The sequence below is a fragment of the Phoenix dactylifera genome, chromosome 11, assembly GCF_009389715.1.
Source record: "Phoenix dactylifera cultivar Barhee BC4 chromosome 11, palm_55x_up_171113_PBpolish2nd_filt_p, whole genome shotgun sequence".
Lineage (NCBI taxonomy): Eukaryota > Viridiplantae > Streptophyta > Magnoliopsida > Arecales > Arecaceae > Phoenix > Phoenix dactylifera.
In genome coordinates, this window is record NC_052402.1 from 2,304,985 (window position 1) to 2,319,667 (window position 14,683).

At 42.6% G+C, this 14,683-nt stretch overlaps 1 protein-coding gene across 4 annotated transcripts; it reads right to left on the reverse strand.

Moving 5' to 3' along the window:
* Window positions 1-1,619: 1,619 nt before the first annotated feature.
* LOC103719318 lies at window positions 1,620-14,683 on the reverse strand. Of its 4 annotated transcripts, none has more exons than XM_008808515.4 (6): window positions 14,414-14,683; window positions 13,784-13,834; window positions 12,710-13,017; window positions 10,794-11,091; window positions 2,159-2,236; window positions 1,620-2,021 (listed from the first exon to the last, which is right to left on the reverse strand). In XM_008808515.4, exons 3-6 carry the CDS (start codon window positions 12,991-12,993, stop codon window positions 1,962-1,964), a joined length of 720 nt encoding a protein of 239 aa, XP_008806737.2. In that variant the 5' UTR covers window positions 12,994-13,017; window positions 13,784-13,834; window positions 14,414-14,683; the 3' UTR covers window positions 1,620-1,961. The 4 variants fall into 4 exon arrangements, with proteins under 4 accessions (XP_008806737.2, XP_026665318.2, XP_008806745.2 ...); XM_026809517.2 differs by having other exon boundaries at window positions 13,784-14,333; XM_008808523.4 differs by lacking the exon at window positions 13,784-13,834.

Sequence of the window (14,683 nt, forward strand, 5' to 3'; positions counted from 1 at the left end):
CGAGGTCCAAAAATATCCAATATTTTCTTCATCAACTACTTTCTCAAATTTCTACCATCTTCTTAAAATTCTTATCCGACTTAGGCATTGGAGGGTTCCTTTTGAATAAATTCTAGCTAGTAGACTTCTTCTCTTTATTTTCAAATGAAACAATCAGTCCCAGGCCAGCTTCTTTGTTCGGGTACCCGTCATAATCACTCTAGCCAGCCAACCTCTTCGGCTCGAAGCTAGTCCAACCTTTATAAGCTCGGGGTTCGAATTTTGGCGGCAACAGATAGCTAGCTATGATCTAACCATTTATTGAGTAGGTTTGACAAATATAATCTTCATTAATTGTTCATTTTAAAGTAAATATAGAGGAAACTTTTTTTTTTGATGAAAATAAAAATAAGAAAAAGAAGAGATGAATTCCCAAGAAGTCTGCGCAAGAGACCTTTCATGCAGACCAAATATGTGGGGTGCAGGTTCAAAGTAAAAATAAAGACATACATCGCACGTTTGAGGAGTGCACATTATAACAATAGAATTAATAAGTTTTTCAAAACCTTTTTTTTAGGCATGAGACCTTCCATTTATGCACAAACCAATAGAGTAGTAATGTTTAAAAGCATTTCAAATCCAAATCATATCCGAGGGCGCACAGAGGCTTTATCCGACAAGCTGAAATCGTTCCATATCTCCAGTACGCATCATCGACATTCACCTCTCCGGAAGCCACTCCATTAGCTTTGCTCACACGTGACGTCACATCCACACGTGACGACGCGCACCAACGTCCTGCACGTCGGCTCGTCCCCTCGGCATGTGAGAAATTGGAGCCGTGATCTGACTAGATTTCTTTTTCTTGCTTGTGTTCGGGTTGTATCCATCGGGCGAAAGAATGTTTCATCTTCTTTCGCGACGTCGATCGTTGGATCGCGCCCCTGGTCAAAAGACTCCGCGCTGCACAAATCTCGGAGCCGATGTTGCGCGATCCAACGGTGCACTCGCGCGAAGGAAGGATATAACCTCCGTCCGCTTTCCTTTTCGGTTTGGGTGCTGATCTAGGAAGTAACCTTTTTGTTTTTTTGTGCTATCTTTTGTTTCGTCGGGGTGTGGGTCAGTGGTTTGACCGCCCACCATTGAGCATGCATCGGTCAAAGAGAAAGTTTTAACAGAAAGAAAAGATATTAAAAGATATTCCCCATTCATCATGCATTTGAGCATCACTTTACCAGACTTGGAAGCCAATAACCGATTCCCACCTACCTATCTCAAAAGTTTCCAGATAATCTCGCCGGCAAGAACCAACTCCAAAAATTCTTAGGATGCCTAACTTTATTACAAGAACTTAGTCTACGCCTGAAAAAAATCTATCCAATAGGCTGAGGAACCGGAAGATACGAACATAAATAAATTCTGTGAATGGAACGTTCGAGCTCTGGATCAAGAAGGGGCGTTGAAAGAGTTGACCATACTTCAACATTATATTTCCAGAGTCTCGTCAACCAACAAGTGAAGAGCGCGATGAGGAAGGAAGTGGGGATGGGGGGGAATAAATATCCCTGCAGGAGGCTGCAAAACTGATAGGAGAAGGGATCCAGATCCACAGGAGCCCACAGCCCATAGTATACACCTCATTCACAGAACGTCGATGCCTGCTTCAAATTGAATAACAGCATCAAAACAGCGATAAGTATAACACAGGATAATTTAAAAGAGAGTGAGAGAAACAGGCTTGAAATCTACAAAGCATTTGGTAGAGTTCTGCATGAGAATGTTACAACAATCTCTCTTCGCGCGAAGCTTCGATCCCTTAAACTCTCCAATATCTACCAACCAACCCCCAGTCCACCACTCTCTCTGTGCGCGCGCGAGCGCCAGTCAAATGCAAGATGAGATACGCTATGGTTTGACTATCTTCAAATATGGTCCCAATCTCGGGCTTATTCTTTCAGATTCTTTCATTCCTCTATTGTCTACTAATCTGAGTCACCGTCCATGCTCCCCAATGTCCTCATTGCCTTTAAACCTCTTGGTCTCTGCAAAACAAAATGAAATGAAAATGAGGAAACCAACAAGCATATCTTTCGTCTATTCATCATCCAGTGTCTCTTCTTTTCTGACAGGAACTCCTAATTTTGCAACTCATGATTTTATCAGAATTGAAATCACTGACCTTTTTGGAGACCTTCTTCTCTCGGACTTCATACCGTTCCAGAGTCAGATCGCACAGCCATGCACCTGGGCTCACCAGCTGTTAAGCATAAATGAGGGGGAAAAATTAATACACTTCTCTTAAATAAAATCGTTATGAATTGGATGAACAAGAATATATGAGAAAGTACAAGACCCTGGCAGAAGCCACCAAACCTACCATTTATAGATTTTAAGGCGTTGAAGCTGACTTAGTAGAACTTTCATGGTCACTCAATAATATAATCTACAAAAAAGCGCAGATAATCCGAATTCCCCAGTTACAGTATCAATCAGATGAAAATAGGCCAGATGAAATTGGAAGCAGAGTCCCTAAAATAACAGAAAGCAAACCCTTTGCATTTCCAGGTATTTTTCGATACGAACAGTCACATGCCTTCCTGTCACACATCACAACTGCACTCGCAACGAGCACAATCTAAAGAAACTAGAAAACCGATCTTAAATGTGAATATTTATCTCTTTTTTTTTTCATTTTTCCTCTCACTCGGTAGTAGACTTGGGCATCGGGCCGTGCCGGCTCGGCCCGGCCCGGGCCTACCGGGCCACGGGTCTAAACGGGCCGTGCCTGGCCCGGTCCAAACGGGTCTAAACGGGTCCACCGGGCCGTTTCCAACGGCTATTTTGGGTTTTTTCCCAAGATGCCCCTCCCAACAGTCCAAAAACGGCTAAATTGAGGGGTATTTTGGGAAAAAAAATTTTTGGACTCCTATAAAAAAATTTATGAAGCATTTTTTTAATGGAGACAGGCCGTGCCGGGCTGGCCCGCGGGCCGTGCCCGGCCCGGCCCAGGCCCTTATGGGCCGTGCCGTGCTTGGCCCGCGGGCCAAGCAGCGGGCCGTGCCAGCCCAGGCCCTAATGGGCCGTGCCGGGCTCGGCCCGCGGGCCAGAAAAGTGTGACCCAGCACGGCCCGGTACTGTAGCAAGCGGGCCGTGTCAGGCACGGCCCGCTTCGTGCCGGGCCGTGCCGGGCCATGGGCGGCCCGGCCCAGTGCCCAAGTCTACTCGGTAGTGAACTGTGCTACCGATCAACACCATCATCTCCAAATTCAAGATGAAATCAACCATCTTAATTCCAGGAATCTTGGTGGCAAGGAGCCCAAATTCCACTACAACAATGTCAAGAACCACAAGTGGCTCACTATCTAGAAGCTCCAAAGGACTAAGGGGAGAAATGAGGGGAGCAAAACATGATAAAGATTCCATTACGGTTGATGAGAAGTTAACCTGGGTTTTTCTATGGAATTTTTAAGATAAGAGAAGTCTTTATTTGCAAAGGATTTTTCTGAGCGATTAATCTATAAAGCGACAAGTTGTATGCACCAAAAAAGATCTTCAGACTGTAAAATCCCCCCCCCCCCCCTCCGGCCCGCGGGGAAAAAGCCATATAGAATATGTTGGATTTTTCTGAAGTATAGGAGAAACAATATTGCAGAAGACATAAAGAGGAAAATTATGATTATCACTAGGACATAGGAAGTCTGAAGAGAGGTGTTACCCTTGCACAAATATTTTGATAAGGAATTCATCCAGGCACAAGTCCCATTAGCTATTTGGTTGTTGATAATTCACTTATTCAAGACCGAAGAGGTCACTAAAAGTTTTATTATTTTCTTCGAACATAATAAGAAATGCTTCAAGGAAATGACATAGATGATCATTGCAAGACGGATAAAAACAGATGGGTTCAGCAAGTTCTACTATCAGGTGAGCCACACAAAATCCATGAAAGATCAAAATCATGCACATAGGCATGTAAAACTAAAAGGAGCATCGTAGAAGAGTTCCTCAAGGGATCCACATCTTGTTCTTCTCCCTTGCTAGTTTTATTTTCTCTTTCTTTTTTTCTTAATTTTAGTTAGTGCATGTTGTGCCCCTCCATTTCTACAGGAGCATCAGTATAAGTATCCATGAACAAAGTCAATTGGCAAGTCATAAATAAATAAAGTCATTACTTGTCAACAAGATTTGCTGTACCGGTTAGTACCGGTGCATACCAATTGTACCGTACCCTACTTGTACCGAACCGGCATATAATACGGAGGGCGTCTGACACTCGGCATGCCGAACCAGCCCTCGTACCGAACATACTGACACTATAATAGGATGGTACTAGTACGGGGTCTGGTATCGAGATGGCAAACCTCGCTTGTCAGAGTTCAATGGGCATAGACATATTAACCTACCATATATATACTAAAACTTGCATTGATATCGAACCAATTATCGAGTCTTTTTCAAGCTTTCAACTTTATATAACACATGTAGAAAGATATGTCTTGTAAAGACCAACTTGAATTTTCACTCAAAGAATATTTCTATTTCTTCCTTCTTAATAACTCTCCGCATAACTTATTATATAATATTTTACCTGCATACTTGCATCCAGTTATTCCAATCAATATTGGATATATCCGGATTGGGTATGTGTCAAATACTTAAATACTTGTCATTTTTTTATAGTAGCTTTTGAGAATTGGATTCTAATAATGACTGATACACTATAATAATGCTGAAGTATTTCTTCCTTTCTAAAGATTGATCAAGAAATTATAATGCATCATTTTTCTAAAATCCTTGAGCTAATCGGGAAGTCTAGATAAGAAACATCCATATTGGAAGACTTGAACAAATTACTTTTCATGTATCCCCATACCCCATTATATCCCTCTTGTTGAGTCCAACACTAGGACATGTGTCCGAATCCATTTCTCATGTTTGTTTCCATGTGCTTTAATCAGCATATATTTGGTTAAAAAAATAATCTTCTCCATTGATCAAAAATAAAAAGTGTTCAATTGGAACATGAAAATGTCACTGAATGGGTCTTAGTTACTCTACGTGATAAATTGAAATGATTCATTTTCAGGGAGTACTCCAGGGTGGGGCCGGTAGCTTGGAGAAGTAGAGCATGTGACTAGAAACCACAATGTTGGCAATTCAAATCCCTCCTCACCTACAACCTTCCAAAAGGGGAAGGATATTTCCTTTACCTCTAGAGACAGGAAAATCTTTATTAGGATATCTTTCTTCTGTTACATGAATCAAGCATTTCATTTCATCCAGAAAAAGCCATCTCTTTCTCAACAATGTTTTTGTCATCTGATCCAAGTATTCCGTTAGATGGGAATGGATTTGACAAATATTGATAACTCTCAGATAGAGAAATCTATTGATTCTCTCCCAATAGGTTGGATCATAGGTGCAATGTTTTACTTCAAGAGCGAGATCTCTGGTTCGTCTAGGATGGCCTAGCTGCACCAGGGAAAATAATAGGAGACACAATTGATCTTTCAAGCACGCTCCACTTAGCTCGAGGGATATAGATCAGTTGGTAGAGCTCATCTCTTGCATTTGGGTCCAATGTAGCTATAAAAGCAAGACATGTAGGTCGATTGACTCATCAAGTTCCTACTGCGACACTATTGCACTACTGTGATAGTTTAAAATAGAATTTATTCTTAACTTTCAACCATAGCTAGTAGCATTATTTGGTATTAGAGTGAGGCTTCCCTCCATGACGGTCCATGGTGACCAGCGCACCAAGAGCTTCTTCTAGATCTCAATTGATTAAACAATACTTTCCAAATTGAGCATGAGGAGATAAACTAGATTCGATATTGGAAAACAAAATATTTTGAATCCAATGTTTGATTCCATTAAAATGATGTACTAGTAGAAAGGTTTTTGGACAACCAAATTAGAGGAGATCAGATTTTCTTGGAAAAATGGATGCTTCCTTTTATAGGAAAGGAAATGTCATTACATAGATAGTCCCATTAAAACACCATTATCAACAATGCCATACCAAACCTTTAACACACTGCATCCTTTCTTCCATCCACAAATGCAAATAAGATCCTTTTTGGATTTTAGAAAGACCCAAGAACAAGTTCAACTATTTGCAAAATATCACAAAATTTGCATCACTAAAATTCCAAAACTTTTACAATAAATTTCTCATTCAATATATACTAATTAGGTTCTGATCAACACAACATGGAAAGGTGAAATCAAATGATATTCCAAGTTTGGAAAATACTCAAGTTTATGAAGCTATTGAATAGAACTCATATATGAAATATCGAAATTCTCCCGTTGGCATACCATTTGTTCGTATTTAGATTAGCCACCTTGGCTCATAGAAATACCACTCTTGCTAGAAATCAAGTGGTGCTATCCTTCAGGGGCCCAAATAACTATCATAAGTTTATGTTAAGAATACACCAATAGCAAGGATTGGGCACACTATGTTGTAGATGAATCTTGCACATTCTTTTCACACGGTAACAATTGCATTCATCCAACTGCTTGCATCTTCTTTTTCCTTTTTCCTTTATTTTGGTGGGAGGATGGGGGATGGAGGGGTGCAGTTGAGCCATGATGGCAAACAAGCAACCTCTCGCAAAAAAGCTTGTATGTGTTTCGCTAGCAACTTCAAGTTTGCATCTCCATTCCTATCGCATCCCTTGTGCCCTCGCAAATATCGCCACCAAGTAGCAACAAAGTCTTTCTCGTGTAGAACATACCTATATTCATATCTAGAATCTGGCTTCCAACAACTGCTATCTCCTCTAGGATTGCATGCCATTCCATTGGCCAACAGTGTTAACCAAGGACCACTTCCTCATTATTATTGCCCACCTCAAGACATAAATCGTCTAAAGGTTTAAATGATGCTTGCCAATGGCATGCTACACTAGCTTTAGCAATACTTGTCGTGCTGTGTTGTGCCAACGCTTGAAATTCATTGGCAGACAATTGTGCCACACACCGAACCAAACTAACATGTTAAGTATTGGAAGCATAATCCACTTTGCCATGTCTAGTCACTTCCAATTGCAAAAACTCTAAGCACTTCTTCACAAGTAGAATTGACTCCTCAGATGGCCAGGCATGCAGATACCTTGTTGCCTTGGTCACCACTAAATGAAGATGTTCAAAATCATCTTGCATCACAAATCCAATGCCAGCTATAGGATCATTAAGATAAAATGAAGCATTGATATTTACTTTAAGATAGTTGCTTTTCTCCATGATTGAGTCATTTCCAGCTAGACTAAACTACTTTTGTCCAAAATATATGCCCATATTGACCAAATAAGTCGTGTTCAAACACAGAAACCTTTAAGAAGAATGCATCTTCAACTATGACACCTCATAAAAACTAAGAAACTTATTTTTTATCACCCGCCTTTATATTTAATACTAACCATATCAATATGCATCTCCTAAACAAAGAAAAGAGATGCTATTTAGATGTCCCTTTTTCCTATCACATGTGATGGGACAATGTTTCAATTTGTCTCTTTAGCTTGTGACTTGTGCCCTAGCAATGAATACACTTCCTATTAAAACTTGCATTCACCATTTCTGTAGACTCTTTCTAAGTTTATGGAAATGTTAAGAGGGTTTCTTCCTATTTGTGTGAGTTTAAGATGAGAAAATTAGAGTAGATCTCCACAATTTCATGGCATACCTTCCCTTGCTTATTTTTCATAAACAAGAATTTGGTCTATTCTTAGAAAATTAATATCAAGCTGACAGCTGGTCAGAAATAAAATCTCAATCCTTCCATGAAGCCTTCTCAAATTAAAGCTCTATACCAGTTCCGGTTTTGATAAGAAAAGGCTCGGGCGACCATAAATACCTCTAACATACTAAAATTGTTGGTTGGATTGCGAAATCTAAGATTTAACACATGAACCAACTTGCTTGTATTTTTAGTAGAACAACAAAAAGGCCCACCTTGACCAATATCGTACCCGACGCCACCAAAATTGAACTTGATCCCTCAAGCCTGAATTCTTCATGGTTCCAAAGTTATCAATTCAAACATGGTCTAGGCTTGGCCAAGTTCAATTGACCTTCATCTGAATTTAGGTTGTGTTAGGCTGGGAACCTTATTTTAGAAATAAACAACTAGAGTCCAATTACGAGAACTAACCAAGCCTCCAACCTAAACACAGTTTGACCTAAAATCAGGTTGACACTTTCTCATCCAGGCCTAGTCAATCTAATGTATGTATTGGCAGACCCAACACAATGTATGGGTCGAATTTAGGGTTAACCTAGCCCAAGTTGAACCTTAATTGGTAGATTCTAGCAAATTATAGCAAACAAGTAATAGTGTAGGAAATCAAAATTTGGGTTCCATTAGGAAATTGCTAAGTTAACTTCTACTACTTCTTTTGACAAGGAAACGTATAATGTACATACAGTAGTGATCTAAGTCATTTTCAGCTTAAGGAATAAAATTGCAAGAAATATCTACGAAACAACAAAAGAGCTGTAGAATTTTCAACGAGGTTCTTTCTTTTGATTATATTTGAAAATTCAAATTATATTCAATACCATTAACCAACAAAATATATAACAGATAGGATAACATCCAACCTAGATTTGTCACTCTTGCCAAATTGGCCTCACTAATAGTTCTCTTCATGGAGTCTTGCATTGATATCCACAATATACACAGAAAAGGGCTACCAATCAAGCTAGTTACAAAATTCAGAAATTGGAGGATGCAATGTAAGCTAAAAGAATGCAGTATATCACGATTATGTGTAAAGGAATTCACTTGGCTTGCCTAGATGCTCAACAGTGGATTTAATTAGTTTTGTTGAAGAAGTGTAACTAAAAACTGCTCTAATCTAATAAATTCTGATGTCTTCGTACTATGCAAAGAATCACTAAGATGCAGTTTGAATCAAAGCAATGAAATAGAAACAATGAAATGATGTATCAATGTATATGAGGAAAAACAAATAAAGCTTGCTAACATAAACACAGAGATCGAAATGCCCTCTTTAACCTCAGTCTCAAAAATTAATAGGTCATTTCACACTACATACTTCTTACTATATCAGAAGAGTGAGATGAACTCACCACCTCTGCCCTTAACTACTGTCATCCAGCTTACTAACTATAACGAATGACCAATGGGCAAGAATGGAATGAGCTGTCACCATATGGAAAAATAACCAACAAATAGAAGAGAAGCAGATAAACCCATGCCGACCACTTAAGAAATTCTATAACCTTTTTTCCGAGGTTTGATCGCCCCCTGTGGAGCTGGAGTGTTATAGTTAAATCAGCGCCCCTAACCTTGAGGTAGAATTACAAGTCTGGACTGCGTTTTGACGCTATTACTCTTAGCACAAGGGCGCTTTTGTAACTCAAACCAAGGTCAGGGGCATTTCTTACTACAACAAATGAAAATAAGATCCCAACATGGGTAGTTCTATATACACCCCCCCTATTGCTCAGGACACCCCCCAAAAACCAAAAAAAAAAAACCCAAACTAACCTTTAGTGTAATTACCATATTGCCCTTAAAATTTTCTCATACACCCCTCCCTTCCTCCTCCTCCGTTTCATTTTGAAAAGAAAAAAAAACCCCCCCCTCAAACCCCCCTTAAACCCCTCGATCCATTTACATCGTTTAGGCGATCTTTGAAGGAGATTTAAGCCCCATTCGAAGCATGGACAAGCAACTAGTGATTTGGGACGAAGAATCGACCCCAAAGGTACGTGTTCCACCTTGTTTCGAAATTTTTTTTTTTCACGGTTCGTGCTCCGTTCGGCACTGGATCGCCGAACAAAAGGCTTCTGTTCGGCTGAACAGTGCCGAACAGAAGCCTTCTGTTCGGCAACCCTCAACCGAACAGATCTGTTCGGCTGCACAGTGCCGAACAGAAGGCTTCTGTCCGGCACTGTTCAGCCGAACAGAAGCTTTTTGTTCGGCGATCCAGTGCCGAACGGAGCACGAACCGTGAAAAAAAAAATTTCGGGAGAAGCCGGCGAGGTGGTTCCGAGAGAAGCCGGCGAGGTGGTCGGAGATCGGGAGAATGCCGGCGACGAGAGGGAGAAGGGGGAACGGGGGGGTTTTGGGCGTTGGCGAGGTGTTTTGGAGGGGAAGAGCGGGGTGGGGGGGGGGGGTTTGGGGGGTGTAGAGAGCAATTTAGGTGAGGGGGTGGGGAGGGTGGGGGGTAATTTAGGAATTTTTAATTTTTTAGGGGTGTCCTTAGCAAATGGGGGGGGGGGGGGGGGGTGTAGAGAGTATTTAATTTTTTTTTAATTTTTGGGGGGTGTCCTGAGCAATAGGGGGGGTGTATATAGAACCACCCTCCCAACATCCAGCCAACAGCAGCGACCCTGCAACGAAAGGAAATGAGGACCAAAATTATAGGTCCACCCACCGCAAAGGCACCCTATTTTTGGCCCACCTAATCTACAGAGACCACTGAAAGGCAGAACCAACCAGAGGAAACCCTGAAACCAACGTAGGTCCATCTGTCAAGACAAACTAAATGGTGGGCCCCATCTACCAAGACCAATTCTGGAACCAACCGCTGACGAAGTCCAGGCACCCAAACGGCCCCCACTTTCCCCGCCCTCTAGAAAAAGTCGCAGCATCGGCAGCAAACCAGCAGCCTTTCGCCCTTGTTAATCAATGCCTAAAGATTCCGTATCTAATGAAAATATTTCCACAATCTAATATATATCCATATATTTTGATACTAAAATAAAATATTAGGAAAAAAAAACCAAAGAGGGGAAAAAGGAGTGAGGAAGAGTGAGGGCGTCCGGCTTACGTTAATGGTCTTTTGGACAAATTTGGCCCTCTTCTTAGGCCTCTGGGGGAGCTTGGATCCCTTGAAGACCAGGAAGTCCTCCTCCTTCTCTTTGTTAGTCAGCGCGATCGCGAACTTGGGCCACACCGTGCCCTCGCTCCCCGACGACGAGCCCGCTCCCCCATTCTTCTTCTCCTCCGACGACGCCGATGCGCCGCCGTTCCTGGCCTTCACCGCCCGCTCTGGCGACGCCACCCCCCGGAGCCCGCCGTTGCTCTGCTGCCGCCCTCTCATCTCCGCCGTCGCAGCTTCCGAATTCCTGAAATGATTTCAAATCAAATCGAGGAATCTATAAAAACGAGTCATGATTCATTCGACTGGATTAAAGAAATAGGAAAGTAAGGGAGCGACTATCTTTCGAGGACCGAAGAATTTACTGCATAATTTAATTCAGTGATTTCGGTTCAGGATTACAGGGGATACGCTCGTGTACCTAGTTTGCTGTCTTGTTCGCCTCGGAGTCGGAGGGGATTGAGGGGGTTCCATGATGGGCCCCTGGTATGTATATGATTTACCCGTGACGAGATACTGTGGTCGTGAGAAAATAAGGTTACCCTCACCCCCCAGAACAAAATGGTTATGGACCATTTAAAACGTCTGGATTGATTTCGCTCTGGCCCGTCTGATCGAAAAGTTGAAGGGCCGCATTCCGCGAGATTCGGGACTCACGGACGATTTGACCAATCAGACGGTCGGAATTGTGTCCCAATTAAACAGAGATCTGCTGTTGCGGAGTGTGGACCCTTAGCGGCAGGTTGTAAACTGTTGCCTTTTTTGGAACCGCTTACTAATCTTAACATTTGAAGAAGCAGAAAAGAATCAATACATGCATTCCTTCAACCTCCCTGATAAATGCAGTCGTAATGATGCTTGCTATCTCTGGTGCGCCGGTCTGTAGCTGACGGAATGCGGAGTGCTTTGAAAGAGTCATTTCCAAGGGGGGGACAGATGAAACGCCGACCGGTCTTTGTCGCTGGACATTACCCTCGACATTCATGTACCTATCTCAGATATAATCCTGGCCATCCAATGAGAGTCTTTGCTAATGGACGGTGGGTAGAAGTGCTCGAGGAAGGGCGGTCAAGCATAAATGTCGGTTCCCTTAGAAAGGGAGAACACAGAATGTCCGGGCTTCTTTTTTTTTTTTTTTGGGTTAAAGAATGTCCGGGCTTTCGAAAGCAAACTGGTCGGGTAATGGATTATGCTATTGAACACTGGGATGGAATTAATGAACCAAAACGGGGATCAGGACTCGGTGCAGAAGGAGCACGTACATGATATATAGTATTATATACCATGCAAGTGGTGTGAGGTTTTGGCAGGGATACGTGGCGCTGCGTCATGAATCGAGAAGTTTATCAAAAGCGTGCGGTGTCTCTCCCTTCATCGAGAGGTTCGTACGAATTCGGTCAACATGGAGAACTGGAATCCAAAGTTTATCCTACGCCACCAGAAATGTTTTGGGCTGGAAATCGACTTGGCCGAACTGGAGGGGTTCCAGACTCCAGAAAAGCAGCCTCCGAGCCACGCCTACTCCCCCTGGCCGCATGTGGAACAGCTGGACTTTCAGATTCGTGATATATACGGAGGAAACCGCCTTCGCCATCGGCATCGCTGATCGGGGCAGCGTATTGCAGGGGAGCAGCCGGTAAGCTGTGCCTGCAGTGAGAGACACAAGCCACAATACGCACCTCACGTGCCCTGACACAAGCACGTGATCATGGCATGCCGGGCCCCCAGCCAGCCAGAAACGCGAAGGAAACTAACAGACACCGCATAAGAAACCACGCCTCTCTTCTCCTGGTAATTGCGTCCCAACCTCGTTTTCCTTTGGAAAAAAATTGCTGGAGAGAAAGAGAGAGAGAGAGGAGTCGTACCTGAGGGTGCGCTGATGGGTCGGGGAGGTGCGGCGGGGGGGAGGAGCCAAGCCAGAGTGCTTGTCGACCCGGACGACCCGGCGGTCGACACGAACCGTAGTGGCGGCCTTGTCGGTGGTGGCCGCGTCCTCCTTCCGCTGGACCTTGACGCACCTCAGCCGCTTCCGGTTCCCCCAGTGGAGCAGCAAGTCCGGCTCGGCCAAAGCCGACGACCCATTGCCCGTACCATGAACTCCTCCTCCTGAGCCGCGGGTGTAATAGGGATTCCTCGCCTCCCTTTCCATCTATATCCCCTTCAAAGCCAAAGCCTGACACGTGACCACAGCACGTAATCACGGTTAGTCATTCACTTAAACCACGGTTAATGATCAATAACACCGATGGACGGAAGGAATGCTGATGCCCAGAATAGAGACAGGGCGTGAAAGAGAGGGAAGAAGACGAAGATGAGCTGCTAAATAGTAATTTGATCGGAATGGATAGAGAATGATGGGAAAATTGAAAGAAAAAAAAATGAGGAAAGCAAGAAAAAAAACGAGAAGAGAAAGAAGATGAGATGAGTTATTTTTTCCCTTTGTTAACGAAATATAGCATATCTCTTCAAATTTATATGTTTACGGGGAGTTACGAAGCAGAGGAGGTTTCATTAATTGCGGGATTGTTAAATGAAGAAAGAAATTAATGGGATCAGAGAGAACAGATCGCTGGGTACCATCAATAAACTTTAGGGCCTTTGGTAATAGATTTGATGTAATGCATAGGAAACAGCTAAGAGGTTTCATTGGAGAAAATTTGAAGAGCTGAGTAGAGACGAGAAAGGACATGGGAACTTGGAGACAGGGAAGATTTCTGCCAGAAGAATTAGATATTCCTGGGAAAAAAGTTATCGCCTTGGCTGGTTATTTGGTCGTGGTTCTGAAGCGTTGTAGGATTAATCGAACGGCCTCTGAACAAATGCTGAATTCCTTGGCTTCGGAAACGAGCAGAAGGAAATAGATTAGCAACAATAAGAACAGAGAGATCGGAGGGTAGCAATCGGGAAACGGATAAAGATGTAAAATTTCTTCGAATTACCTAGGATTCTGAAATGGTTGCTGCGATCGGAGCTTGTCCCGATCTTCTCTTCTGCAGGGAAAACAATTTGGTCAGGAAAGGGAAAACAAAAGAAAGGTCTTATATGGTAGTTCATGCTAAGGAGAAACGCCAGGAAGGTTGGAAGAAACAGAGAATTATCAAAGCACAAACCATTGAATAATTGTTCAAAGTTTGGCTCTTTCGAACTTTATTTCATCAAACTTCAGAGAAGTAAAGCAGAGATCGAAGGAGTTCGCGTTCAAATGCAGTTGAACTGAGAGGAATCCCGATCGATTCTTAAGAGGAAACACATCCGTCCAAAAGATCGAGAATTGAATCGTTTTGTCAATTAAATCAGAAGAACAGGGGAAAATATGGCCAGAATCTCAAGTAAACAGAGAAATACAAGAGGCTTGAATTATTAGATCATAAAAGAACCTTCAACAAGGGGAAAGAAGACCTCATTTTCAAATATGGATTCTTTGTAGTTCTTATTTACTCCTGGATAAAGATTTAAATTCTCAAATCTCTCCAAATGTGCTCTTCGAAACTGGAATAAGGACAAACCACGAATGAGAAAAAATCATCCAACAAAACCACGGAAATCCAGGGCAGCGGCGGAATGCAAACCTTTGGAGCTCAAAGTCTTCGCCGCTTCTTCGATCAATCCTAATGCTGGCAAGAATTAGCAGCAGTAATCTCGAAAACCGACAAAAGAAACAGAAATAAAATTCGAGCAGAAATCTCTGATTTTTGGAGGAGGAACACTTGGGCTTTCAGTGACCAAAGATTCCTAATTTTCTCTTTTCAGATTGCGTTCTTTTCTCCAACAAGAGGATGAAGAGAGGGAGGAGAGCGAGGAAAACTGAGAGCTTTCATCGGACGAAATGCTCTCTTCTC

What these genes read in the sequence shown, in the direction of transcription:
- LOC103719318 (XM_008808523.4), bottom strand. Translation starts at nt 12,993, where the DNA reads ATGGAAAGGGAGGCGAGGAATCCCTATTACACCCGCGGCTCAGGAGGA. An exon ending in ACCCATCAGCGCACCCTCAG is followed by an intron (nt 11,092 to 12,709) that starts GTACGACTCCTC and finishes AAATCATTTCAG; the next exon opens with GAATTCGGAAGCTGCGACGG. An exon ending in TTGTCCAAAAGACCATTAAC is followed by an intron (nt 2,237 to 10,793) that starts GTAAGCCGGACG and finishes TATGCTTAACAG; the next exon opens with CTGGTGAGCCCAGGTGCATG.